Genomic DNA, 25545 nt, shown 5'->3' with positions numbered 1-25545 from the left:
AGAAGCCGTGGCTGAGAGTGGAGGGAGGAGAATGGCTGTGAGCAGAAATGGCCTTTTATTCCTTAATGCTTTCTTGTAAATGACTCTTTGATAAGAAGGCTTTTAGTGTATATACATGACTAACCTTTTTCACATGTTTCTTTTAGCCGACTACTACTAACATTTTTAGGTCTAAATGCTTTGGTCCACCATCTGTCACATTATTAAGTGGTGTGTGCTGAACTGAAACTGCATCAGTCCATCACTCTGTGCTAGGTGCCACTCTGTGATTTGTCTGTGCTTGAGGTGAAGATTTAAGTACCTGCTAGAAACTACTGACACATCAAAGTATATCCAGCCACTTTCTTGCAGGCTGCATTTCTGATTTTGATACTGACATAGGCACTATTCCTCTTRTATGAAATATAAATCTTGCTGTTGCTGCAGGATATCTTTCCTGCTTGTATATATTACTATATAAATAAAAAGCAGTGAATAAAGATTGTTTTAATTGATTAAATGTCAGTGTTTCCTAACTGGAACTAGCTAACAAACCTGGGCCTGTGCACGCAGTTTCTGAAGTTGTGCTCATGAAACGTTATCAGAAATCAAGTTCTTAAGTATTTTTTTAACTGCACATCTACAATGTGAGGTGATACATGGGAGATGAAAGGTGTTTGCMGTCTCATAACTTCTTTTTAAGAATTGGAGAGCTGAAGCCAATCCTGTTCCCGGCTGCAGGTTAGTAAGCTGTATRATTGAGTCCCTTGGCTATTAAGAGGAAAGATGAAAGAACCTACAACCTGTCTCCATGTACGTAGTTGTTATATAGGTGTTGAAAACAAGCAAAAAGTGCCTTGAGTTCTTAAGGTCTGCTGCTGTTGTGTTTTGCCTGTTGCTAGTTTTAGTGTGTGTGCTGGGCTGAAAGATGAATATCAACATTGTTTTGCTTCTGTAGCTGATTTAGGAAATTTACTGTTTTTTTAAATAAACTGAAAACTAAATGACTTAGGATGAAATATGTATGCTCTGCTYAAGTTCGTCTCCCCCTTAATCGGAGGGGGTTGGCATTCCCTTGTCTGTCATATATCCTCTGTGACAGAGCATCTTGGGCAAGGAGATAAACTACTGCAGGTCCAAGGTCTGCAGACAGCTTGGTCCAAGGTCCAAGTTGGTCTGCAGAACAGGAGGAATATGTAAAGAAGATGGAAATATGGAAATATGGGAAGAAGAGCTTTCACTTGTCCATCTTTTTTCTGTGTGTGCTGAAGATCTCTCTGCAGAGTCCTCAGAGGACTCTTGACTGTGGTCAGCAGAACTGTCAAGGCCGCAGGCTGAGAGTTGCTGAATCCTTGTGCTGCYGCTGCTTCCCCTGTGAAACAGCGGTCCGTGTCGCTCTGCTAGCAGCAGTTCTTCCTCTTCAGAGTCCTAAGTTAGGAGGCGCTCTGCTTAGAACAAAGCAAAAGAAGAAAGATAAAGGACTGTTTCAGAAATCAAGTTGTATCTTCAACTCGGACTGCTTTGAAAAGCAGTAGGCTTTTCTCCCTCCCCTGCCAAGGACGGAGGGGAGGRAAAAAGAAAAGCTAATTGTTCTTTTTCTAAGAAGTTTCACAAAAACTGTACACATTTTAGCAGACTCTGTTCTGTTTCCTRTATATGTGTGCTGCTGTTGAAAGGGTCAACTACTGAACTGAAGCGAGGTCTGTGCTGGGAAAGCTGGTGTGTATGTGTGGTGGTTCTGCAAGCAGCTGGCACTGCAGCTTGGGGACAAGCTCCTTGAGTGGCAAGTTCCTTGGACAAGGCAGCAATAGGATAGTGGTGGCACAGAGGTGATAGCGAGAGGCTCTGGGTGAGCAAAGCAGGTGTGTGTCTTTGCCCGCTAAACCTAGCACAAGAGATGCCCAGCTTGCCCTAGGCAGCACTTCTGAAATTRGAACATAGCTCAAGCTCTTAATATTTTTCCATAAAACCTTTTGCTTGAGCAACACGTGCAAGATAGTTTCAGCTTGTACAAGCAGTGTTTAGAGGTTTCTTAGCATTCACRAAGGTTTTAGTTAGTAGCTCTGCTGCTTAACCATAGCTTAACCAGGTTTCTAGCATGTCTGTGCTGTATTTTAAGAGGTAGCTTCATTCTGTAAACCGTGGATAATTGTACTTTTTCTGTTCCGGCAAATGTAGAGACTTGTCCTAGCATGCAAGGTTCCTATGGTATCAAATGTTACATTACATACCTACAGTGTGTGCAACAGCCTTTTGTGAGTTCAACGTACAGAATTATGGAAGATTGGAACAAACACATTATTACACTTGCTCTGCATGCTTTGCTTTCTTTTTTTTTTTTTATGGCTCTACTTGGTAAACTAGCAGCTACTGTTTGAGAAGGAACTCATGACTTGAAAGAAGGTACCAAGTTGCCCAGTGCAATCTTTCTGTGATGTACTTGGTCATAGCGTGTATACRGAATTTCATAGGAGATCATTTGCATTATCTTAACAGCTTCTCTCGTGTTTCAGGATACTCATCAGCTAAAACTGCTTAAGACGTTAGAAGGTCACGCGTACGGGGTCTCTTACATTGCTTGGAGTCCTGATGACAACTACCTTGTTGCCTGTGGCCCAGATGATTGTTCTGAACTTTGGCTCTGGAATGTACAGGTGAGTGGTGTCYAAGAGTAAAAATCAAAGCCCATGGGCCTGCTTGTTGATTGTTCAAGTATTTAAATATGTAACTATAAAGGAAGTCATTTCAGAAAGCTTGTTCTACAAAGGTGTCAATRTAAAAGACTCGTGTGTTTCTCCCAATTTTGAAAAATGAAAGTAACCTATGACAGCCTAAAAATTATGTACACATAACACTAGTGAATGAGTTAYTGGTAGTTTTTGAGAAAAGATGAATTAAATCCATAGGACTTTTCGAGAGCTCTGGAGGAGAATAACAGAGAAAACTAATCAAGTAAAACAAAGGGCAGAAGCATTAGCTGAAGGGGAGCAGAGAATTGAACAAGTAGCAAAAATAAAAGCTAARCTGTTTGTTGTCTTGTGTAGCCCTCCCAAAGATTTTAGAGGAAGGTCCATAGAGACTTAAATTCACCAGCTCAGAACTGTCTTTTAATTACGTGCTATAGAATTTGGCCCCTTTTTTAAGTTTAAAACCCTATTTTGCTGTTGATTGTTATGGGCAGCTCTGTTTATAAAAGCTTCCTCTCCCTCTCTTGCTACATYGTCTGTCTTATGTTGTCGTGTACTCTGGAGTAATTTAGCTTTCTAAAACATTGCTTTCTTTTTTTCATTATTTAGAGAGTTTTCAGCCATTTTAATTAAATCGGCTCAGTGAAGAGCACCAGAGCTGGCATAAAGGAGAGGAAATAAGTACTTACAGTGGAATAGTAGCATTATAATTTAGGGATGAAAGCAAAATTTTGGCATGGAGAGCTTCAGCTCAGGAAGAAAAATGTTCTAAAGACTCTGTTACTCCCCCTTCTTACTGAAATCTATTTTTATCGTCTCCATAGTTTTTTTAATCTTCTGCCACCTCATCTTCCATATTTTTATTCTATTCCATATTTATGTTTTATTGCTTCTCTTGCATTTTCCTCCAACTTCTTTAAAATTCCTTTTTAAAAAAAATATATTTAAGTTTTGTGACACACCTGCCATATATTTCATCTCTCCTGATTAGAGGCAGGAAAAAAAAAGATGTCCCGAAGATCAGAAGTCCCTGGAGATGTTTTAGCTGGGTGTTTCAACAGTATTTGTGGATTTACATTTCTTTCTAGTTCTAATTAATACGAGGAAACGAAGCTACCGCCAGACGTGGCGTGTGTCAGGTGAATGTATCCATGCCCTTTGGGAAGGGGGTCTGCTGGCTGGTGTAAGGCTGTGCTGTCTTTGTTTATTTTGCAGACAGGGGAGCTAAGGACAAAGATGAGCCAGTCTCATGAAGACAGTTTAACAAGTGTGGCCTGGAATCCTGATGGGAAGCGCTTTGTCACAGGAGGTCAGCGTGGACAATTCTATCAGTGTGTAAGTACTCGGCATCTGGCCCCTGGCAAACAAAGCAAGGCATGGAGGGTTTGTCACTGTCACATGGGAGGTACATGTTTCAGGGTTTTCTGTGTGTGTGTGCATGCTAAAAAAAATAAATTAATAAATTAATATACACACATATATAAAAATCTTTGTAATCTTTAGTAATTCAAAAGAAGCAATGCATTAATGCTAGTTTTCCAGCAGCACTTCTCCTTGTTTTGTAGCAATTAGAAGGGCTCAAGCAGCTCTTAGAGTCTTCTACTTAAAAGAGAATTTTTGGTCTGGGAATCTTTATTCATAGCTGCYCTGGAAAATACGTTAATTAAAAAGTAATGCCTTTGCCCACAAAAGTTCATAGTGTGTTCATAACTCTGGCTATGTTGTTTTATTTTCTGTATGCTGTTTCTGCTTAGCATAAATGGAAATTCAAAATGGAAACCTTATTACTTGAAGTGCTAGTTTTGGGTGGTGATTCAGTCTCACACCTATTCTCCATTAGTTGTTACCAGAATCAGTGCCCTGGTAGTATGCAAAGCTCAGTCCCCACCAAGGCAAGGCAGTAGATCTGTTCCCTGATGAGAACTAGATGTTCCATTATCAAGTATTGGGAAATAAGTGGAGAAACAGATCCTCAATTCTCCAGGACGGATAACTGCAATAACCCTCGGTTACCACCTGGCATGTCCCAGTCTAAGTCATTTCTGCTGCAGGCTAATACCACTTTCTGTGACAACTGTGTGAAGAGAAGACAAAAATTACATGTGTCACGGAATTCAAAATCCAAGGCTAACGGTTCTTTCTCTCTCTCTCTCTCTCTCTCTCCTCTGCTCAGGATTTAGATGGTAATCTCCTTGACTCCTGGGAAGGGGTGAGAGTCCAATGCCTTTGGTGCTTAAGTGATGGGAAAACTGTCCTAGCATCGGACACACACCAGCGAATTCGGGGTTATAACTTTGAGGATCTTACAGACAGGAACATGTAAATACCTTTTTTTTTCTGTTTTCTTCCTGGTTCTTATCATGAGAAGATTAAGAATGGGATTATGGGCAAGGATGGGAAGCATGTTCTTGCTATGCCAATATATAATATGGAGCAGGAATTAGTGAGAGATGCAGCAAGGAGGATAAGGTCAGTTGTTAGAAACAACTTTCTAAGCATTGGAGTGGATTTCTTGTGCATGTTTCTACATCCTGTTCTAGAGTTTTCTTCGTACCTCACAATTCCTGGCACATTTGAGATCTGTGTAGAAGTTGGGAGTTGGATTTGAGTCTTGGGATTCATCATGCTGTGAGCAGACTGTTGCAGGCCTAGCTTGTATTGAATACGTACCTAATTTCAAATGCAGTTCCCACTTCAAAACTGTTTTTCCCTGATAATGCTGCAGAAGCAGGGTATACCTTTTGGTTTTGATTTTGCATTATTATTTGTGGGGTTTTTTTTGCATTATTTGTTTGTAAATGTACTTTTAACASTGATTCATTTTGTAATTTCAGAGTACAAGAAGATCACCCTATTATGTCATTTACTATTTCAAAAAATGGCCGTTTAGCTTTGTTAAATGTAGCAACTCAGGTGAGTTGATAAATGGAAGTGCAAATAAACCTGCTTACAGCCAGTAAACCTTTTAGAATGTTTYGATGGAGCCTGGGTTATTTGGCATTAATCAGTTGCATTTCACATAATATGAAGATCTCAGTGCTCACAAATACAGAATGGCATTCTCTGACAAGAAGGTGATTTTGTTCCTAATAGTGATTTTTTCAAGWGGATTTGTAGTCAAGAATTTCATACTATGAACTGTATGCTGTTGAATATTAACATCTGAGTGTAGTATTCAAAGCCAACTACAGCGAAGATTTTTATTTCTTCTCAGAATTATGGACTTCTGGGAGTTATTTTTTGGTGATGTTCMTTTTTTTGAGTAAGAATAGAAGCTTTTGAAATAGAAGGGACTGTAGATTGGAAATTTGAGCTAGTAACGTGGTATAATTAGTAATTTAGCTTTACTTGCTTGAGCAACAGTAATGAAGTTGGCTGAAGTAGTGTATCAATCATTTTTCATTGTTTGAAATATTTCAAAATAATACAATAGATAATGTTTAATAATATCTCCTATACTTCTTATTCCCAGGGAGTTCACTTATGGGACTTACAAGACAGAGTTTTAGTGAGAAAATACCAAGGTGTTACGCAAGGATTCTACACAATTCACTCGTGTTTTGGAGGTCATAACGAAGACTTTATTGCGAGTGGCAGTGAAGGTAACATCATCCTTTGTTTTGCAGAAAAGTGACACACCATTTATGTCCTGTACCTACTCATATCATGTTCTTGCGAACAGCTGTCATCTCGAATGCAAGTAACTGATTCATTAAATAACCATTTGAGGAGCAGAGAGATTGTTACATATTTCAAAAAAATAAGTGTGTTAGCAGGGGTAAAAAAAAGTCTTCAGAGAGATCAGTGCTGGTAGAAAGCATAGTAAATCTTCTCTCTTGTTCCTTTCAGACAAAGAATATCTGCGTAATTTTAAATAAAAGTAAGGGGAGTCTTCTAGAGTTTTTTTTGTGGTATGACTCTTGACACTTGGGCTCATTGTTTGTGTCAAAAGTACTTTTTCTTGCAAGTAATACCTTTATTTGCCTGTTGAAGACAGGTGTGGGCAAATTATTTTAATTTCAATGTGGCTGTCATAATTATGAAAGGAGTGGTTTCCAGTGAAGCAGTTAGTGACGTAGTATTTATGGTAGGGTATCGTGGTGATCAAAGGCTTGTGGTGTCTGTTTAAAAAAACAAAACCAAAAAAAAAAAAAAAAAAAACAAAACAAAAAAAAAAAAAAAAAAAAACCCCACCTCTTTGTAGCCAAAGTAGGAATTAGTTAATGACACATGTCTTGAATTGGTGTGGATCTGTTGCTTATGTAGTCCCATTACCTCCAATCAAGGTCAAGTAAGATTCAAGCCTATAAATTCAAAATTCAAGCAAAAATTTTCACATACTAGATAAGTAATCAATGCTTGTACTCAGTAGATCACAGCTGWTAAGATATAGGAAGTGTTGACCAGGATAAAGGGACTTGGAAAATACCCAGATGCATCTAAAATCACACCAACCCTCCCCTCTGACCAGACCCAGTGTAAGAGAGTGGCTGAAGGGCAGCATCTCCGATCCAGTGTCCCCCTCCTCATCTTTGAGCCACATTCTTGGTGTGGGGCTTGAGTACCAGAAAGTTCAGGCTATGTGTGTAGAGCTTTACTGCTGATGTGCACATATGGGTTTGGATGCTACAGAGCACCAATTTATTTTCTTTTTTCCTTTCATCCCTTTGTGGGCAGTTTGCTTGTGATCTCCTGTTTATGTGATGTGGTGTGGTGGAGACTTGGAAAAAAAATTGTTATATTTTTTGCTGTCCTTTTTAAAAACTACCTGGTTGTAGTTGAAGCAGATGCTACCTTATGTACACTTGGGCTGCCTGCAGCTCTTGCCTCTTTGCACTAAATTGTTGAATACGTGGCAGCTGTACAAGTCTTTCTATGTACAAAGAAATCGAATGGTGATAGCTTCTTAAGCTAAAAAAGGGTGTGTTATTGGCTAGATAGGCTTTTTTTTCTGACACTTGCATCAATAGGAAGAAAACAGGTCGGTCTGAGAGAGGGGAATAGACTGCTGCCTTAATCTAGCTGTCGTCTTTTTCCATAGCTTAATACACTAATTCTGACAAGCACCAAAATCCTGGTTTGTGTTTAGGCTTTGATTCTCCCAAGCAGCAGAGGCTTGTGTGTCCAGTGTTTAAGCAGGGAGAGAATTTCTTATTTGCTGAATGGCATGGATACGTAGTCTCTCARTCATAAGTGGAATGTAAGCACACCCAGGACACTTGCATCAGTACAAATGCTGTAGAGGTGTCTTACTCAAATGAGCTGATTCAGCAGAAGACAATTGAGTTGTCACGTGCTTCTGTGGTGCTCTTCTAGCAGGTAGGTCAGAGAGCAAGTTTGTTTTGTAAGGGCCTGGGAGGAGGAGTAGAGGAAGATTGTGTTGTCTGTTAGGGCTTTAGAATGACTTTTACATTAAAGTGCTTTCCTTTGATTTCCCAGGAGTAAATACTAGGCTTTTGTGTATAACTAGTAATATGTATTAGTTCAGTGCACATAGCTCCGTTTGGAAGACTCCAAAGACATTCATAGAGATCAACTCCCAGTTTGTTAAAGGCTGTTAATCTACAGTTTGAGAAAAAAAAAAAAAAACCACTTTGTTTAGAATCAACTCTTCTTAAATATAATTGATTATTAGAGTAGTGACAGTTGCATTGAAATATTTGACTGGTTCACTGTTCTCATATGTCAGTAAAAATATATAAAAGCTTCTTATCACAAAATGAATCATGTAGGGCTGTTCATTGAATCTCCTTTAAGTAGGAATTAATATCTTTAAGTATCATACGTGTGTTAATTGCTCTCAGACTGTCAGCAAGAGCTTCAAATTTGAGGCTTTAGGCTTCATGGCCGCCCCCCTGCTTCTCCGATTGTACTTTCACTGGAATATTTTTAAATCTTTGGTACCAAAACAGACTTCATTAACTACAGAGCTGTGACCTTATCTATTAGTCATCAGCAGATGGTTGCTCAAAGATGTTATGCCAAAGTACACATAGTTTTATAATGCATATAAATATGATTAAAATAATTCTGCAAGCTTTTTTTGACAAGGTTATKATCCCATATGCTTAGTTCTACAGTAGCTCAGTTTGTTTTTCTAGCTGAGCCGACAGGTTTTCTTCAAATGCCAGGCTTGGTAGAATTGTAGGCTCCAAAAGAGATGTGCTACTAGTGGAAGAGCTTTGCCCATTGAAAACAGAACAAAACATTGTTTTGGTCAATTCTAGGAAAAAAAAGAAAAGTTTCTTAGTGCTGATGGACATCCAGCCCAAGTGGGATGTAGAATTTGCAACACTAAYGATACTTCAGCTGCTGAGAGCTTGTTGTGCAGCAGTGTGATTTGACATGGGTGAAGCAGTCTGCTCAGAACAAGGTTTCTCATATGGTTTCTTGACCTGGGTGTTTTGTTTAGATCACAAAGTCTATATTTGGCACAAGCGAAGCGAGCTGCCGATCGCGGAGCTGACGGGGCACACGCGCACTGTTAACTGTGTGAGCTGGAACCCGCAGATCCCATCCATGATGGCCAGCGCCTCCGAYGACGGCACGGTTAGAATATGGGGACCAGCGCCTTTCGTAGACAACCAGGATATTGAAGGTAAAAAAAACCCCACACAAAACCAAACCCTTGTGTATGTGTGTATGTCTTAACCACTAAAACTGCAGTGGATTTGGTGGGTTTTCTTTGCTGTAGACTTCTCAAATGTTGCCATTGCAACATGCTTTGCATGCCATTGCAATAATGCTTTTAAGTGCATACAGTATTATTAAAAATGCAAATAATGTAGTTTGAATAATATTTTAATGCCTGCCCAAAGAATTTGCCAAGTCTGGAGACTGCAGTCTTTGCACCTTAAAAGCTGATATGGCACAGAGCRTTTTCTAACAGTTAGATCTTGTCTGTGTCCAGGAGAGAGATGATGCTTACATGAGTGCGGTTTGTCTCAGTGTCCAAATGCATGCTAACTTTTCCCCAGTTATGTGTCTGCTTATTCTTTCCTGGTTTCTCTAGAAAATAATTTGGAAACTCCATAAGAATCCAGCCAGTAGGAGCTCTGGTTTTCTCATAACTCTGTAGCAGCAGCTGAAGTTTAGGTGCATAGAGTTGTATCTAACAACTTAAGAGTCTTCAAGGGGTGTCAGGSAGCTTTGTGGTCAGCTTGCTGTGCTGGAACTTGTGTGTAATGTGTKTTTTTTATTGGTACATCTCTTTGGAAGAGGTATCTTTAATGTGCTATCAGCTAACCTGACGAATTAATGTTTAAAGGAATGACTACTAGTGCCTTAAGTAGGCTATTTTTAGCATGTGATGTCGTTTCCATGTGAAGATAAGCACCACTGACTAATGCATGCTCAGTAAAACATCTGTAAATGCACTGTGTTAATGATCCTATTCTAAGTTCTTCAAGAAGATGTGATTTCTTTCTCTTGTATTTTTGTTTTTGCTCAGAGGAATGCAGTAGCATGGATAGTTGATGGCGAATTTGGAGCAGACGACTTCAGTTTAACTTAATTAGTCGTATTTTAAATGGCTTGGGATTTGGTGCAAACAAACATGATTGATAGCTGGACAGACATGCTCGTCATGAAAAAGAACCATTTCTGAAGCCCGGTTGGGGCCAAACATTTACCACCTTGCTTCATAGTAACCAGTCGAGATGAAGCACGTCGTTAGAACGTTGTTGGACACCGTGTTGAAATTACCCCCCATCGGTTGTGAAGAACTGTGCTACATTCAGGCTAACCATTGAACTCAGTATATATATTTTTCCCTCCTGCCTTTTTGTCTGGCAGGCTACTGTTCTTGTTGCTCTTCTGTGTAATGAAGTTTAAATGCTTGTTTGGAACACTTTATTTAACAGTTTAGAAGGCTTGATAGAAAGAGTGCTTTAGTCTGAAGAGTATACATTGGATAGGAAAGTATTTCCTTCTCTTGTTTCTCAAATCTCTCTCCGCCTTACTTAGCTTGAGATCTTTGCAGCTTGGTTCATGGATTCTAGCCTTGCCCGTTGCGCAGTATATATATATAAAAATTGAGATGATCAACCAATGAACTATGTCAAAAGCACTCTCAATATCACATTTGACAAAGTTTTGTACTTTTCACATAGCTCGTTGCCCTGCAGAGGGGTTAACAGCACAATTTTTTAAAAATAAATTATTTATAGGATTAAAACGACTTCATTTGTATACATTTGGAATTAAAACAATGTAAGAAGTGTTGTGAAATGCAGTATCACTGATGCTCATTCAGAGTGTCCTAAGACCCTTTCAAGAGCAGTGGTTGGAGGGAGCTTTACATAGGCAGTGAAACCTGTTCTAGAAGGAGAAACTCACTCTTTATCTTAACAGAAAGCCTGTGTTGATTAGAAGCAAAAGCCTTCAGAGTGCACCACCAAACCAAGATTTTAAACAGGACAAGGTGTTTTTGTTTTGTTTTTTAAGATTACATAAATACGAGCAACAATGCTGGGTAAAGGTAGACTACACCTGGAGGGAAGAGTGAACCTTTTTAGAATAGTTAACATCCAAATCATAATTCAGCACTTGTATTATGATGGAAAGCTTATTATTTGATAAACAAAGATGTAGAAGTTGTCCTTTTAAGAAGATCCTTTTAAGTTTACAGATTTGAATGTCTCTCCTAGCCCTTGCTGAAAGCTGGTGCTGCGAACATCTTGACTCATTCAGGAGCAGTTCCACTGATATCCCGAGTTTAAAAAAAGACAGGCATTTATAACTGAAGTATTTATTCTCGTCAGAACGAGCAGATGGCCGGGCACCCCTGCGCGACGCGCGTCCCTGAGGGGACGGTGTTGGACTCCCTCTTCCCGCGCTGAGGGAAGGCAGCCATGTTGGTGCTCGTGCTGCTGTGAGGTAAAGCAGGAGCAGGGAGGGGCTGTCGCCCTGAACCACGGCCAGGACGGCACCCACGTGTGTCCCTCGGTGAGGGGACAGCGCCAGCGTCCTGCGTGGAGGCGTGTGGGAGAAGGGGGGAAGGTTTGCCACAGGTCCTGGGAGGAGAGGCGTAGCTGTGTTGAAAGGGAAGGGTGGTGGTCAACACAAGCGGTCCCTTTACTGCTTCCCTAAAAAAGCCAGGTGAAGCCGAACCGGTTAGATGGTAGATCCCAGCCATGGGGTGGGTTGTTTCTGGCTCTGTGGGTGATCTTAAATGCGGTTCAGGGTTCCAGTATTCTTGTGGAGACTGGCTCTGAATCAGATGTGCTCTTCTTGGTCTCGCTCATTATCTTTAACTTAGTTCACTTATTTTAAATATCTGAATTTTAAGGTGAATTTCTTTGAGAGCAGCTACCATCCCACAGGCCTGGACATACAGGTGTGCACTTCGAACCAGGAGCACCCTGTAGCTCACTTTAGGGGAAACTTTGATTCTCCTGGTAGTTGGCAGCGTTTCTCATGGAGTAAGGTTAGCCTTGGTCCTTTGGCGTTAGTTTTGCAGGGAAACGGGCATCTTTCCTCATGTCCCATTCTAGGAAGCTAACCCTTTGGGCCTGAAATAAACATTGACTACCTAAATTGTAAACGGTATTTCATGCATTCAAAAYATGGTGCAATTCATAAGCAGTGCCAGGGTGTGTGTCTTTGGTAATTACTCCTCTGTACTCTTGCTCTGGAATATGTCTGTAAACAAAAAATCATTTAGGGGGAGTAAGTGGTGGAGGAAAACAGTCCAGTCCTTATTTGGGTTTTTTTGTGGGGGAGGAGATAGGGAAAGATGGTTTGTACCTTAACCTRGTCTGGCACTACTTGCTCACTCTGCTCATGGGACCTGAAAGGGAACTTGAGGCAGGTAGTAAAGGCTGGGTCAAATTTCAAGCTTAATTTTAAAGTCTAATATGCACTTGAACAGGCTTTTTAAGGTGCTGGCCATGCATGAAACGAAGCGAGACTCTTTGGCTGGTGAAAGCTCTGTGGGAGGTTATACTAAGGAGATACCTCCTTTCCACTGCAGTGCATCGTAACCAGAAGTCTAAACTTCTGCCGAAATGCTGCCCCTCTGCTCTGGAGCTTTTCTYCTAGATGCAGCATGTACATCCAAAATACACTTCAGGTATTCAGAAGCAGAGCTTGGGAGARGCATGTGTGCTGGCACCTCTGCTTTACCTTAGTTTTGTGGCACATCAGTGCAATATAAAGGACAGCTCCTTGCTTGGAGAGGTTGCCCTAGTCCCAGATGGTGCAGATGACTGTTTCCTACAGGTGACGCGTGGAGCATGAGAGGAAGGGGAGGCTGGTCTGAGCTTGGCCACAGCACTTGGTCCCACGTGAACCTGCATGGCAGATGTGGTGGTAGCAACTTTAACTAGCTTAAAGAACTTGAACTCTTTTTAAGGTGTCAGATACATGGTGTGAATTGAAAAGTGCCAGTACTTGTGCACAGGTCAGAACGAGACTGTGGGGGGGGGGGGATCACAAGTTTGCTCTTTTGCAACATTTTGCTTTCCATGTGCTTCAAAATCTTCATAGGTTGGAGTCAAAGGCTGGAACAAGTACACATGTGCAATCAATTACTGTATTTCTAGTGAACAGGCTGATTTTTTTAGAGAGGAAAATACTGTAAGTCTGTACTATTCTTTTAGCTTTCTTTTTGTGTGAGCTAGTAGCTACAGGCTATTGGCAAGAAAGATCTTTAACAAGTTATGTTGAAATAATCTATTTATCTGGATGTTCTTTAGCTGTTCAGGTAAGTAACTTTCAAGGGACAATGGAGCGTGAAAGGGAAAAGCAGCAAAGCCAGATCTGCCCAGGGCGGGTTGCAGGCGGTAAGGGAGGCACAGTGGATACAGGACACTTGTTTCAAATTCCCTCTGTCTCTTTTGAAGTTCTCCAGCTTAAAAATCAACTTCTTCCTAGGATTAGAGCAAAGATGYGAGCTAGAAACCAATCCAGGTCTTGCCAGTTACTTCTCACCTCGTTTGCAAGCAGGTAATATTCAGTGAAACTCAGCTTGCTCCTGGAAGTTTGTGCCTAGTTGGATGTCCTTATGGGGAGAAATGATGCTGCCACCCAAAACCAAGTGYGAAGACTTCCTTAGTAAGATGCTTCCTCGTGGAAACCAGGATGCTTATATTTAGCCCTAATTTGAGGGGAGCTGTAGTAGACCCAAAGGGGGAGGGAGATAGAGAAAGGGGAATTAATATTAAAAACAGGATTTAGTGGCCACCAGACAAACTACTGTAACTTGAGGAGGAGAAAAAAAATGCACTTTCAATAGCTTGTCCACATCTTTAGCTCCCAAATACACTTTTTAAAATATATTTTAAGGGGTCATCCAACCCATAACTGGGTAAAACCTCYTTTTTTACCTCCTTCTCCTCCTCTTTTCCACATTGGCTTGAGTCCATTTTCAGTTGCCATACTTAATTTTGAAAACTGCTACTTTTAATGGTGATGTTGAGGGGGAAAAAGTAATCTCGTTAATGCTGACACTTTTTTAAACAGGGTGGACTTAATTGAAGTGTGCAGTTTTGAACTACTGCTGCAGTAGCTGCCTCTAGGTGTTGAAATAAACTGTAGACAAGTTTTTGTCTATTAATCCAGGTTATCTGGAGTCAATAACACGTCTGTGAGTGTTCCTTCCATCTGGTGCGAGTGTGTGTATGTGTGAGAGCGTGTGTGTCGCAAACAGACATAGAACCAAACATTCGAGGTACTTGTCATGTTTTCTTGCATACTTTAAGTCGTGTGTATGTGAAGTGTCCTTTGACCTGAAGCTTTTGGTTAATATCAGTATATTTTTATAAATTGGAAATTCATTGTGCCCCATCTTTTTCTTAAAACCAGTTTTTCATTGTTAGGGTAACGTGCTAGATTTGAATCTTAACATTTTTAGGCACAGATGGGAAAAAGTTATTGGCTCCTTGAAAACATATGGGACAAAATGGATCCTCAAAGCATGTATGTACTTACAAACCAAGCTGTAGAGATCAAGAAAAGAACTTTATTGTTGATCTCAAGATTTCTAAATTGTCGAGATTTATATGGAGTTGTGGTGGAACTAGTTAACACTTAGAGCTTTTGGTATGTAATGACTATTTGCTATGGACTGATATTAAATGTTTCAAAGGATTGCGTTCTTAAACTTTCTGGATTTTTGTTACTCTCCTCGGATTATATTAAGTAGTTAAAATTTCTTTGCTATATTACATTAAAAACATAAGAACTTTGGGTCTCGTATTTATTTTCACTTGTTTTACTAATTATTTACAGAACACCGTTTTAACTTTTTTATTTTATAAATGTGTAGTATTTTAAACATATCTTAAACTTGTTCAATTGGAACTACATTAACTTCTGATTTGTTTTTATTAGGATTTTTAAAAAAATACACTTTTTTCCATGTTGGTGCACAGCACTTAACAGAAATGTTTGTATTCCCTTTCTTTCAATTCAATAAACAGAATGAATAACTGGAATGAATACTTTTTAGTTTCCTAAGCTTCACCCATGACAATCACTATGTTCATTTCGTGACAATGACAAATTTCTTYCATAGTTGTAGTATTTAATTTTTTCAGTGGGAATTGCTCAGCATTTTAGCTGATGGAAAATCCCCTGGGAAAGCTGTGCTGGGACTTTCCCGTTCTTGTTCCCGCCGTTGAGGTGTATCCAAGGCCACGCGTGTTTCTGCTGGCCACTTTGGCCGCTTGGCCCTGAGCTGTGCCCCGCTCGGTGCTTGTTGGGGCTGCCGCGTGGCTGCTGTTTTGAAGCGTAGTGTCAGCCTTGTGCTGGATGCTCRCTGAGGTGCCCCTTAGCTTGCTTAAATACGGGTTGTTTCAAGTGAAAAGTGTGTGTTTGTGTTTAAACAAAACGTTTTTCTCTGTTGAAAAGCTACTCCTGAGAACTATAATTTCTTGCTGATGCCTCTTCTGCCAGATGCTGGTAACTGGAGCCTGGGGAAGTGCTGTGGTCGCCACCTCGGGCCGATGGAGTCGGGCTTGGCAGCTGGCGGCTCGTGAAGCTCCATTGGTGCCTCCATGCCCTCCACCCAAGCCTGCCATCTTCAGCCTCCCTTCCACATACCTTAAGCAGAAAGTTCTTTCCATCCCAAACTTGGCATTGTGTATACCTGTATCTTAGGCATTTTTATCCAGCTTTAGCTAAGACTGCATTTAACACAAAACTATGTCCAAATTTACTGATTTACTCCGTTTGATTTTTTTTATTATTGCAGATTAAACCCTTTCCTGATTATTGAATAGACCAATTCTTTAGCAGCTCCCCCTCCACCTTGTGCCCTTCTGTACAGCTGCGGTGGTGCTTGTGTAGCTGTGTCTCCAGCCCAGCTGCCAAGAGAAGGGGCCCTGTCATCCCGTGCAGACATCTGTGCGGGCTGCTTCCCTCGAGGGCCAGCGTCTGCTCAAGGCTCTTAGGCTGCAGAGCTAGTTCAGCCACAAACCATCTACACAGGAGATRAGGAAAACCTCTGGAATGGGTTACCACACTTGATCTACCATCCTGAGTCTGCCTCTTACTGGAGAGAGAAATGTGAAAGAGAAACAGGTGTATAGTTTCCTAAAGTTGAAACTTCAGTGTGTGTATGTAWAGGATTTAAAGAGTTGTGATCTTTAATTTTGTTATTCTTTATTCATTGAAATATTACGTTCATGTAGTATTTCTCAAACTTCTTCCACAGTTTTTGACCAGCAGCTTGGCTTTTGGAACCCCAAGGGGAGCCCTTCAGGTCATGTAAAAAGATAACATAAAGAACCAGACTCAGAGTTAAGTATTTCACAGTCAGCTTAAACCCRGGTTCTGCCTGAGCTGGGGCACATCTCCAGGGTGAAGTTGACTGTTTTACCCTATCACTTGGAGTCTTTCCTTATGCTCTCTATGCTGCTTTGTGTGTGCCCTGCTCTTTTGCATGTGTTGCAGGTGCTAAGGGGATGCAGGCATTGCTGAAGGATGGCAGTCCCCGTCCTTCCCCCCTTTGAAAGGCCTGCWAGGGTGTGCAGGGAGAAGGGGCTTGCAGGTTTTAACTGCCCCCTCCCCCAGCTGAAAACCGCACGTACCGAGGCCRTAGGTGGTAGGTGAAGAAAAAAACAGCTTTCTCCTCTTGTACAAAACCCAGAATCCCTCTAGGTCAGCTTCAGATTTATTTCCATGCATTGAGCACATTCTGTAAGTCATAGCTAATGAGGTGAAGGATGGATAAAGTAACATCCCTRTTGTGAAGTTATGCTTGGATACCTTAACTCCATAGGGAAATAAATCTTAGTCCATGGACAGGAGCCAGGCTGTGCTTGTGGTCTCAGTTGTGCTAATTCCTAGCGATAAGGTTAGCTGAAGTCTTATTGGGATTCACCTAAAGTTTGTTGTTCTCTTGAGTTGCTAGAGCGGGCTTGGATATAAATTAGCCTGCTCTCTCTGATGGAGTGCCAGAAGGTTGTGGGTTTTGGTTATTTTCTTCGACATTTTTAGCCCATTAGAGCATTGCTGACGGAGCTGTGTAAAGATCGCTGTTAAGGACGGAAATGGTCTGTGGGCAATGAAGGCTTCAAAGGTACCCGGGGAATTACTCTGCACAATGGTGACCTTTGGAGCCTGTGGCTGAGGTGGTTCTAACTCCTATAATAAGCTGTTAGATGAATGATCAGAGACTATGTTTTCTCTCCCTCAGAAATGAAGTGGATGTGGGAAGTTTGCAATCATACATAAGTACAGTTTGATTAATACTGACCAGCTACTCTTTAAAATACATTTCTGTACTTTTTGCTGATTGTGTGGTCAGAAGTACATCCTTAAGGAAGGAGGGAAAAGTCCACACTAGCATTCCTTTAGGTGAAGGATGTGACTAGAGACATTTACTTATTTATTAGTATGGTGTTCTTTCTCCTTATTCTTCCCTGTCCAGCTTTCCTTCTCTGAGAAGGGGAATGGAAGATTTTTTCCAAGGACTGATGCATTTTAACAACTTCAGCAGCAAACACCATGTTGATCCTGTCTAATCTTAATAGCACAGCTCTGGAGAGTTAGCAGCTAGAGAACAGTGAAGACAAGAAAAATGTTTAGGATACACCATTAGCAAGGCTCTCATCTCAAAATCACCTCTTTAAGGTATAAAATAATATATAAAACTTTAGGTCTCTTCTAAGTTCTATAAGATATAAAGCTTTAGGTCTATTCTGATATGATCATGATAACATTTCCCATAGCACCATTTTGTTTAATGAAGTTTATTTACTGTGGGTACTGGAGGGGCAGCACTTAAACGGGTTGCCCGTGTTGTGCTTAACCTCTTTCTCTAACCAAGGGATAAAAAGCAGAATCTGTGTAGCACCCGTTTTTTCACAACGTTCAAATAAGTACGGCTGTCTTCACGCACAACTAAAATAACTAATCCCTTAATCTGTAAACTAGTCTGACAGTTACYGACATTCCTGTTCTCAGATTTTGTTTGCTCTCTCCTTTTCATAGCCCTTCATCCTGTTTGGGGTTCAGCTTTGTGGATTTTGGTTGAGTGCCCTGTCAAGCAGCTAGTTATTTTTTATTGAGTCTATTTTCAGCATCTTTTAATCTTTAGAAGAACTAAAATTAGAATCCCCCCATCATAAATTTAAGGATAAAATTATCCTAGAACAAATGTTAAATGTGAGAAAGCTAAAGAAATAAAGCTCCCATGTTCTACATCTCTTCACTGCTGCACACAACCAGCTTGTTGCACATAAATAAAGCTAAAACCTGTACAATATTCTGACTACAGCTGAAGAGTTACAAATTCATACAAAAAAATAAAAACTTAGATGTTTAAACATCTAACTACAGGGCAGTATTTCTCAAGTGTTTCAGGAGGCAGGATTGCTTCAAAAAGAAATCTGTMGGTGTTTATGAAAACATAGCCGAGATTTAAAAACAAGTGTTGGACAGTGAGAGCAACAGACTCAGGTTTATTGCTGATGCAAAGACAACAAGAATAAGAATTTAGTTTTGTGGTGTCTCTGAAGTAGAATTATGTTGGAATTGTGGGACTAACCGGGCTATGCTCTACCACTATCTGCCCTGGTCAGATGGCAACCCATCTGAATCAACATTCACCCTTCTGGATATGGGAACAGCTGCTTCATAGACAAAGGACCAAATGATCTTGCTCTATTCTGGACTCCAAGCCCTAATGTAATGTGGTATTTACTTTGTAAGGTAGATCTATGACATCTATGATGTKTTTCAATGATAAAACAGCAGTGGGAGGGGGAAAAAATACAAGTTTTCCTTGGGCTGCTTAAGTTCCTCCTTTCCCTATTGCACACAAGCATCGCTTTTACCATAGGAACCTTATTCCATCCAAACATGAGACTTCATCTAGAGTGTCCGGGGCAATGGGAGGAAAGCCCAACTTCTCTTTCACTACTTTAAGTGACAAACACAGCCATGTAAAGATGCGAGCTGCTTTAGCAGGCCACCTTGAAAAAGAGAGACCAAATGTTTCTTCAAACTGCACTCTAATCTTGACAGCCAGAAGCCCATTGTGAGATACTTCACAAAGAAGCAGACATCAGACTGCACTTCAGTTTCTTCCAGCACTGCYGCTCCTGCCACCCCAAGCTCTCAGAAATGGGTTTTCCTTCTCCTCATCTCCTTCCCACAGGACGAGTTTGGTAAGCAAGTATTTCACCTTGTAGCAGCAACCACAGTTCAGGTTGTTGTAAAAGGAACACAAACAACTGCTACACAAATCCAATGTCTTTTGAAAATATTTTATGTTAAAAATACAGAAAAATATTTTTTGTTCAAAGAGGAAAAATATACTGCATGACGACACTGGTCTAGGTAYGTTCAGAAGGTGTCAGTGGCTCCACAACCAGTCATTGGAGTGATGACCCAAATTAGCAGCTAAGGGTTCAACTTCTCAATCATTTATCAAAGCCAGAATCATACTGTGATAAAACAGAAAACACGAGACCAGGGTATTACTGAACTATGTGCAAACAGGAACTGCTGTTTCAGGAGAGAACTGCACTTGTATCTCTAGAAAGTCAAGGCCACCACGCAAAGTATTTCATTTTTGAAGGCAGGGATTGCAGGCGTAACACTGCAATACACCGGTCTTTCATCCTCAGAAAGATCAACTTCATTTTCTCCAAGAGAAATTAAGATCATTCCCATTCTAAACAGGCCACTTATTTTAGGTGCTGAAATCATGGGACTCTTTATACAGTGCTAATAGTGTTTTTGAGAGTAGGAAGTCATCAGAGTTTTCAAGCAAAGTTAGATCAGAAAGAATAAGAGCAAAAAATGAAACTGCAAATGAGTGTCAAAATGTATTACTGAGGCTTAGCACAAGGCAAGAGGGTAAGATGCTTATGAATATCAGCAATTATACTAGCAGAATGGAAGGATAAAAATAGATGGCAGACAATTCCTTTGTTACCTGGCAGCACTYTGTGAGACTAACCTGTAAAGGTACATGAAGAAACAGAGCAGATGAAAGCCAAGTTTGATCATGGCTTCCTTCATGTGCGATTTCAGTTGTCCTCGGTTATGGATCTCTGTGGGATCAAAAACCCCCATGTTTCCACTAGGCACCATAATGAACCTGGAAGTTTAAGAAAAAATAGAAGTGCAGCCATCAAAACAGCAGTGAGTGAAGGGCAGGGGCTGGGAGGGAGTCGGCTCAGAAGGGATTATTTACTGCATATTTTACAGTTCAATATAAAACCCAGCTATTTTTCATTTCTTCTAGGCCAGTCTCAGGATATTGCATGCAATCTCTACCATTACCATTTACAAACAAACAAAAAATCAGAGGACAGGAGAGATTAAAAGCATTAGCCCAGCCTCCTTTGCATAAATGGAAAATGTKCTAGGTAAGCGTGAATTCCAGAGTAGTTTAATTACTGCTTTCAGTTACTCTGCATCAYTGGAGGAACCCTCCACATGCAGTGGAAAGATGCACTGATGAAAGTGACAGTGAAAATTTTGTTCTTATCCAAAACTAGATATTCACAAACTCTAGTGGTCCAAAAGGATTGCGAAAGGCAGGGCAAAAGGTCTGTATTCCCATYTTTGTCACAACTGCCCTATGTTACTTCGGCAAAGGTGATGAGCTTGTTTACAGCTGACAAAACAGAAGAAAAGTTAAGTCTTTTTCTTTCACTTTCTGAACCCATAGAAAAACACAAGYTGAGTGGGAACAAATACATAAGCAAAAGGAAGAAAATGCCCAGCCAAACAAATGTTTATATACTTTGAAAATGTGGCAAGCAGGTGCTTGCTTGACGTGCTCATCTCTCACGGCAGAAGATGTGAGCACTTTAAGCTCTCCACCTGAGAGAGAACAGCTTCAGTTCTCCAGTTGAGCTCAGCCTAGAACAGTGCTGTTATTCTACTTGAATATCCTAAAGGTTTTACCTTCCTGCAATAGTGCTCTTTCCACACAAGAATTTAACTCCTGCTCTTAGCACAAAGGAACAAAATGCTTTTTGATTTTCTTTACATACTTAAGGAGTGGTACCACTTGTTCTCCAAAGGCACTCGCTCCTTTCTTACAACATTCTCCTTCCTAAGGATAGGAGGGGAAGAAAGGGAATGTGAAACGAGAAGGGTTTCTAGCAGCAACAGGGGACAAAAAAAAGTTAATCCTGCTCTGCACATAGTTTTTTCAATACCCCTATGAAAGAAAGAAAAGAAAAGCTCTATTTACCCCAGAAATTAGTTCCTGAAATACTGCAACATATGAAGGAGTTTCAAACACACTCATCTCATGATAACGCTCCATATGTTAATGCTTATCCTACTTTACTCGTTGACACCTCTTCTTTTGGTGTTTTCCAACTGACTATCTCACAGTAGACCTTACTTTCGGTCTACTAAATATCTGAGGTTAAATCTTAAGTTTTACCCCAGAATATCTATTCTCCTTTTTAATGCTAAACACCACACCCTTCTGCAGACTTTTATCTTCCCTTCCAGCTATTAATGTATGTGAAATTCCTTGACCCCTGAAGACAGGCTGGATTAGCAACATGGGCTTAAAATTTTTAACTCTTATGCCAAAACAGGCCAGTTACCATATATTTATTATATACACTGCACCTTGAAATGGAGAAAATAAAACTAGATTGGGGATATTTGAAATATTCCCAATAACAATAACCATAAACAACTAAAACATAAAATGAGAGCTGTCAATTCAAAACAGCATTCAGGGGTTAATCCCTGAAGCTTGGCAAAAGAATTATTGCACTATCCTTTAAACTTCTTTCTGGTCAGCTGGAGTAGAGAAAAAAAATGGCTATTTTTAATGCTAACATAATTAAGCAGAAGGAAGCAGCAAAAAGGAAATTAGCACTTTAAGGGAAGTGTATTCTCTTTACAGTGCCTCTGTAGACACAATCTAACAGGAAAGAAAAACTAAATGCTAATTCTGTATTTGCCAAAAGGTACCAAAATGAACAGCATTTTCCTGTGCAACATTCAGCAACACAATTGTATAGAAAAGGCCACACAAATGGTAGTATCTCTGTGTGTGTATTTAGGCAACACTCACCTATAAAGCACAGAAATTAATGCTCTCTCATGGTACTCCAGATGAAAACTATTTGAAGGCTTTAATAGCAGTTTTGTAGAAAACAAGAATAATGAATACATGATATTTTCCTAAAAGCAACTGGAATATCAGTAAAGGCTTTTCCACCTGTCCTTAATGAGACCTAGGAAACCTCTTCTTTCGATTAACAACTCASCCCACCTCAGTGGTTAGCCATGGTAGGGTCACTGAAATGGGAAGTACAATCAATCCCTTATAGCTAAATCTTAAAGACTTGGACTTCTAACTTTCTGTGGTGTGGTGCTTGGTGGTTAGCTGCCCAAACCCCCACATTCACTTTCATTATTGCAGACTTTTGCAGGGTTCATTTCCTGTACATCAAGGGGCCTAAAGCAGGCAGGTTTCTGGCCTRGGATGGTAGTATTTCTAAACAGTAGAAAATCATATGAACATTTTTTGAGCTGTCTCTCCATTGCCACCTTCAAACTCATACTAAGCAAATTGTTTCAAAGCAGAAGGGAGCCCAGGGCACAAAGTTTACACCAGTAGCAGCAAAAGCTGTCTAGCATTAAGAAGATAGGAGAACTTTTAAAACACAAAAAGGCAAAATGGGGGACCAAAAACTTCAAGCAATGCAAGTGAGGGAAGAAAACAGGAGCATAAATGTGTGAGTGCATGGCGTGTGTGTACACATGCCAAACACCACAATCTGACACTAGTTTTACAACCAGCAGCTATACTGCTCTAAGTACCTTTATGSCAGCATCTTCCTCAGGCAGAGTAAAAACTCTCAGCAACAGATTTTGCAGCAGTTCTTTATAACCCCAGTTAACATGCTGCTACTTCCTGCAACCTATGAATGATTCACAGTTCAAGGGTTTTGCGCATTAGGGAGAATGCAAGGACATGCCAAAAGATTCAGATCCTGAGTTCTGGAGCATTTCTTGTGGTTTTAACTGGAAAAAAAGGAGAGTTTAATGCTGGTTACATCCATGAAGACTGTTAGCAGCTCAGAAATGTAACCGAAGCATCTCATCATGATATATTGTTTATCTCTGCCCTTGAAGCTTACCTAGTAATAGTGGATGAAAAGAACATAAAATTCTTTGCACTTACCTATATATATTCCATGTTGCTACTGGCAAATTAAGGAGAAAGATGAACCAGTGCAATGAAATAAGCATTAATACCGTTACAATAGCATGGCCAACCAACTCGGGGACCACCCACTGTAAAAAGAAAWGCAAAAAACAGTTATATCCACAAATGTAGTTTCCTTTCTGGAAAAAAAAAAAAGCAAAAAAACCCCACATACATCTGTTGTCCCATTCTATTCACATCAAAGTAAGACTAGATTGAATATTCAGAGAAGCATACAGCCAGATTCCATGGGAATAAGCCAAAAATCTGGCCCTAACATACTGTAACAGAGGTAGTTTATTTAATTTTAATATACCAGTTTCTAAAGAGAAGCACAGCAGCTGCTTATACATAACTATAATAAGCAAATACTTTATTTTAGTGAGTCATTCAAGAAAGCAACACACTCAAAATCACTGCAGAGAACACTGGGTTTAGGAATAGAGAAGTGGATAACAGAAATCTGCACAGATAAGGGGCATATAAACCCCCTCAGGCTGGGAACAGAAAATTGATCCATATGGAAACTGGCATAGTTAAACTGGGTCAGCCCCTCATCATTGCATGTTTTTGGTTTAAGAGTACCTTGTAGTGATTTCTCTTCCATTAGGAGAGAAAATACTGCTCAAAGTGAAGCACCAGGCAGAATGCAGATAGAGTTCAGCTTTATAGAGATTTGGTTAAAATGGTTCTTTTCCCTGTCACAGACAGCCACATGAAGGAGCAAGGAAGGGCCTTTTGCAACTAATTTGCTGAAAGACAGCGACATGGAGCAGGCACGTGGACCCACGTAATAGGTGAATACCTGGGAAAAATACTGCCAACCCTGACTCCTCGGGTACATATTACACTCCTTTACTTGTGATGCRGGGTTTCTTTTATTTTTATTTTAAGCCATGTTAAATGCAAAGAAGAAACATTTACTTTATTGAGTTTCGAGCAGCAAGATCTGGCATTAATGTAGTCACATTCCAGATCCGACAGTGTGATTATCTGAAGCGTAAGATAAGGAAAACTTGTATGGCAACTCAGAAAACCCAAAGCCTTGTTTTCAACCAATAAATTGGGAAATCTTGATCAGAAAGAAGTTATTTAGAACTCTCTACTCTCAGGGCAGACTTTCTGTTTGGTTCTCCAGGAGTTAATTACAACAGTACATAATTCTACTTTATATARGGAGTTGGGCCTTATCGTATTATTAGTCCAAATGATTTTATCAGAGCTTTTTCTTTTTTTCTCAACAGCGACTCTTGCACAAATGCTAAAGTTCAGCTCAAGACTAAACACAGACCAGGGAGACACACTAGCATTTTTATTACCAGAATCATTAGCACAGTACTTGAAACACAACCTGAAAAAAAAAAAGACAAAGCACTTTTAAAATTCCTCACAATAAATCCAACCAGTATGGTTTTAATTAGCGGATCTACCCATTTCATACTTGGTGCAATACTGAATTATCTCATGTTATACTAAGAAATGAGAGGTTAGCATTGCTGTCAAATGCAGTTTCAATAAATGAAATACCAAGAGATTTAGATACTCTCTTCAAAATAAGAAGGCTTAGTATGCCCATCTTTATGCTACATCCATGAGCTCACACACAACCCCTTCTCTAGGGAAACGCGCGAGATTTGKTCTCTTGGAGAACACAAAATCTTTTAATTTTTAGCAAATACTGTTTTGGCTTCTCTCATCCCCGGAGGAGCACAAAAACACCTGGAAGTTTTAGCCCTGCAGTTTCCGGGGCCGTGACACGCCTTCCCAAGCATCCCTCCCTCCATCTCAAGCCCAMCGAGGTCTCCCCCGAGGGAAGGAGCCACCGTTGCCCCTCACGTCGCGCGGGCCGCTCCCGCCGACGCCCCAACGGCCGCACCGCGGCCGTTGGGGCGTCGGCGGGAGCGGCCCGCGCAAGGCCGGGTCCTCGACCCCCTCCGAACGAGCCCGCGACCGTTTCCCGCCCCGCCGCCAGGAGGATACGAAGTAAACGGCGAGGAAGATGAGGGCGCAGCAGTCGATGAGCGAGAAGATGAAGACGACCGACTCCATCCCGCCCCGCCGCCGCGCAGCACGGGGCGGCGCCGCAGCCTCCGGGGCGGGGGCCTTAGCGGCCGGGCTGCCCGCGCGCTGCCTGCGCGCTCCGCTCAGCCGGCCCGGCGCTGCTCGGCGCAGGCGAAGCGCGAGGGCAGCCGCGCGGGGCCCGCGGCGCGGCGGGCGTGCGGAGCAGCGCGG

The 25545-nt window shown here is 40.9% G+C and overlaps 2 protein-coding genes across 4 annotated transcripts in view; one reads left to right on the top strand and one right to left on the bottom strand.

Moving 5' to 3' along the window:
- WDR26 (WD repeat domain 26) overlaps positions 1-19170 on the top strand; it is a 34220-nt gene extending 15050 nt beyond the window's left edge. For 2 of the 3 annotated variants that reach the window (XM_026048089.1, XM_026048088.1), the window contains 7 exons: positions 2493-2633; positions 3882-4001; positions 4840-4985; positions 5501-5579; positions 6139-6268; positions 9079-9264; positions 10117-12406. In XM_026048089.1, the coding sequence (XP_025903874.1) occupies positions 2493-2633; positions 3882-4001; positions 4840-4985; positions 5501-5579; positions 6139-6268; positions 9079-9264; positions 10117-10142 (828 nt within the window). In that variant the 3' untranslated portion in view covers positions 10143-12406. Of the gene's footprint in view, positions 1-2492; positions 2634-3881; positions 4002-4839; positions 4986-5500; positions 5580-6138; positions 6269-9078; positions 9265-10116; positions 12407-19139 lie in introns of those variants that run through there. The other variant, XM_026048087.1, reaches the window with a different exon arrangement.
- Positions 19171-19260: 90 nt separating this feature from the next.
- CNIH4 (cornichon family AMPA receptor auxiliary protein 4) lies at positions 19261-25394 on the bottom strand. Its single transcript, XM_026048090.1, has 5 exons — positions 25294-25394; positions 24238-24306; positions 23290-23402; positions 20080-20220; positions 19261-19561 (listed from the first exon to the last, which is right to left on the bottom strand). The coding sequence occupies exons 1-5, from the start codon at positions 25360-25362 to the stop codon at positions 19534-19536; spliced, it is 420 nt and encodes a 139-aa protein (XP_025903875.1). The 5' UTR covers positions 25363-25394; the 3' UTR covers positions 19261-19533.
- Between the last annotated feature and the right edge of the window lie 151 nt (positions 25395-25545).

The sequence above is a fragment of the Nothoprocta perdicaria genome, unplaced genomic scaffold, assembly GCF_003342845.1.
Source record: "Nothoprocta perdicaria isolate Ctin4 unplaced genomic scaffold, notPer1 scaffold_51, whole genome shotgun sequence".
Taxonomy (NCBI): domain Eukaryota; kingdom Metazoa; phylum Chordata; class Aves; order Tinamiformes; family Tinamidae; genus Nothoprocta; species Nothoprocta perdicaria.
This window is presented reverse-complemented; position numbering and strand designations above follow the sequence as displayed.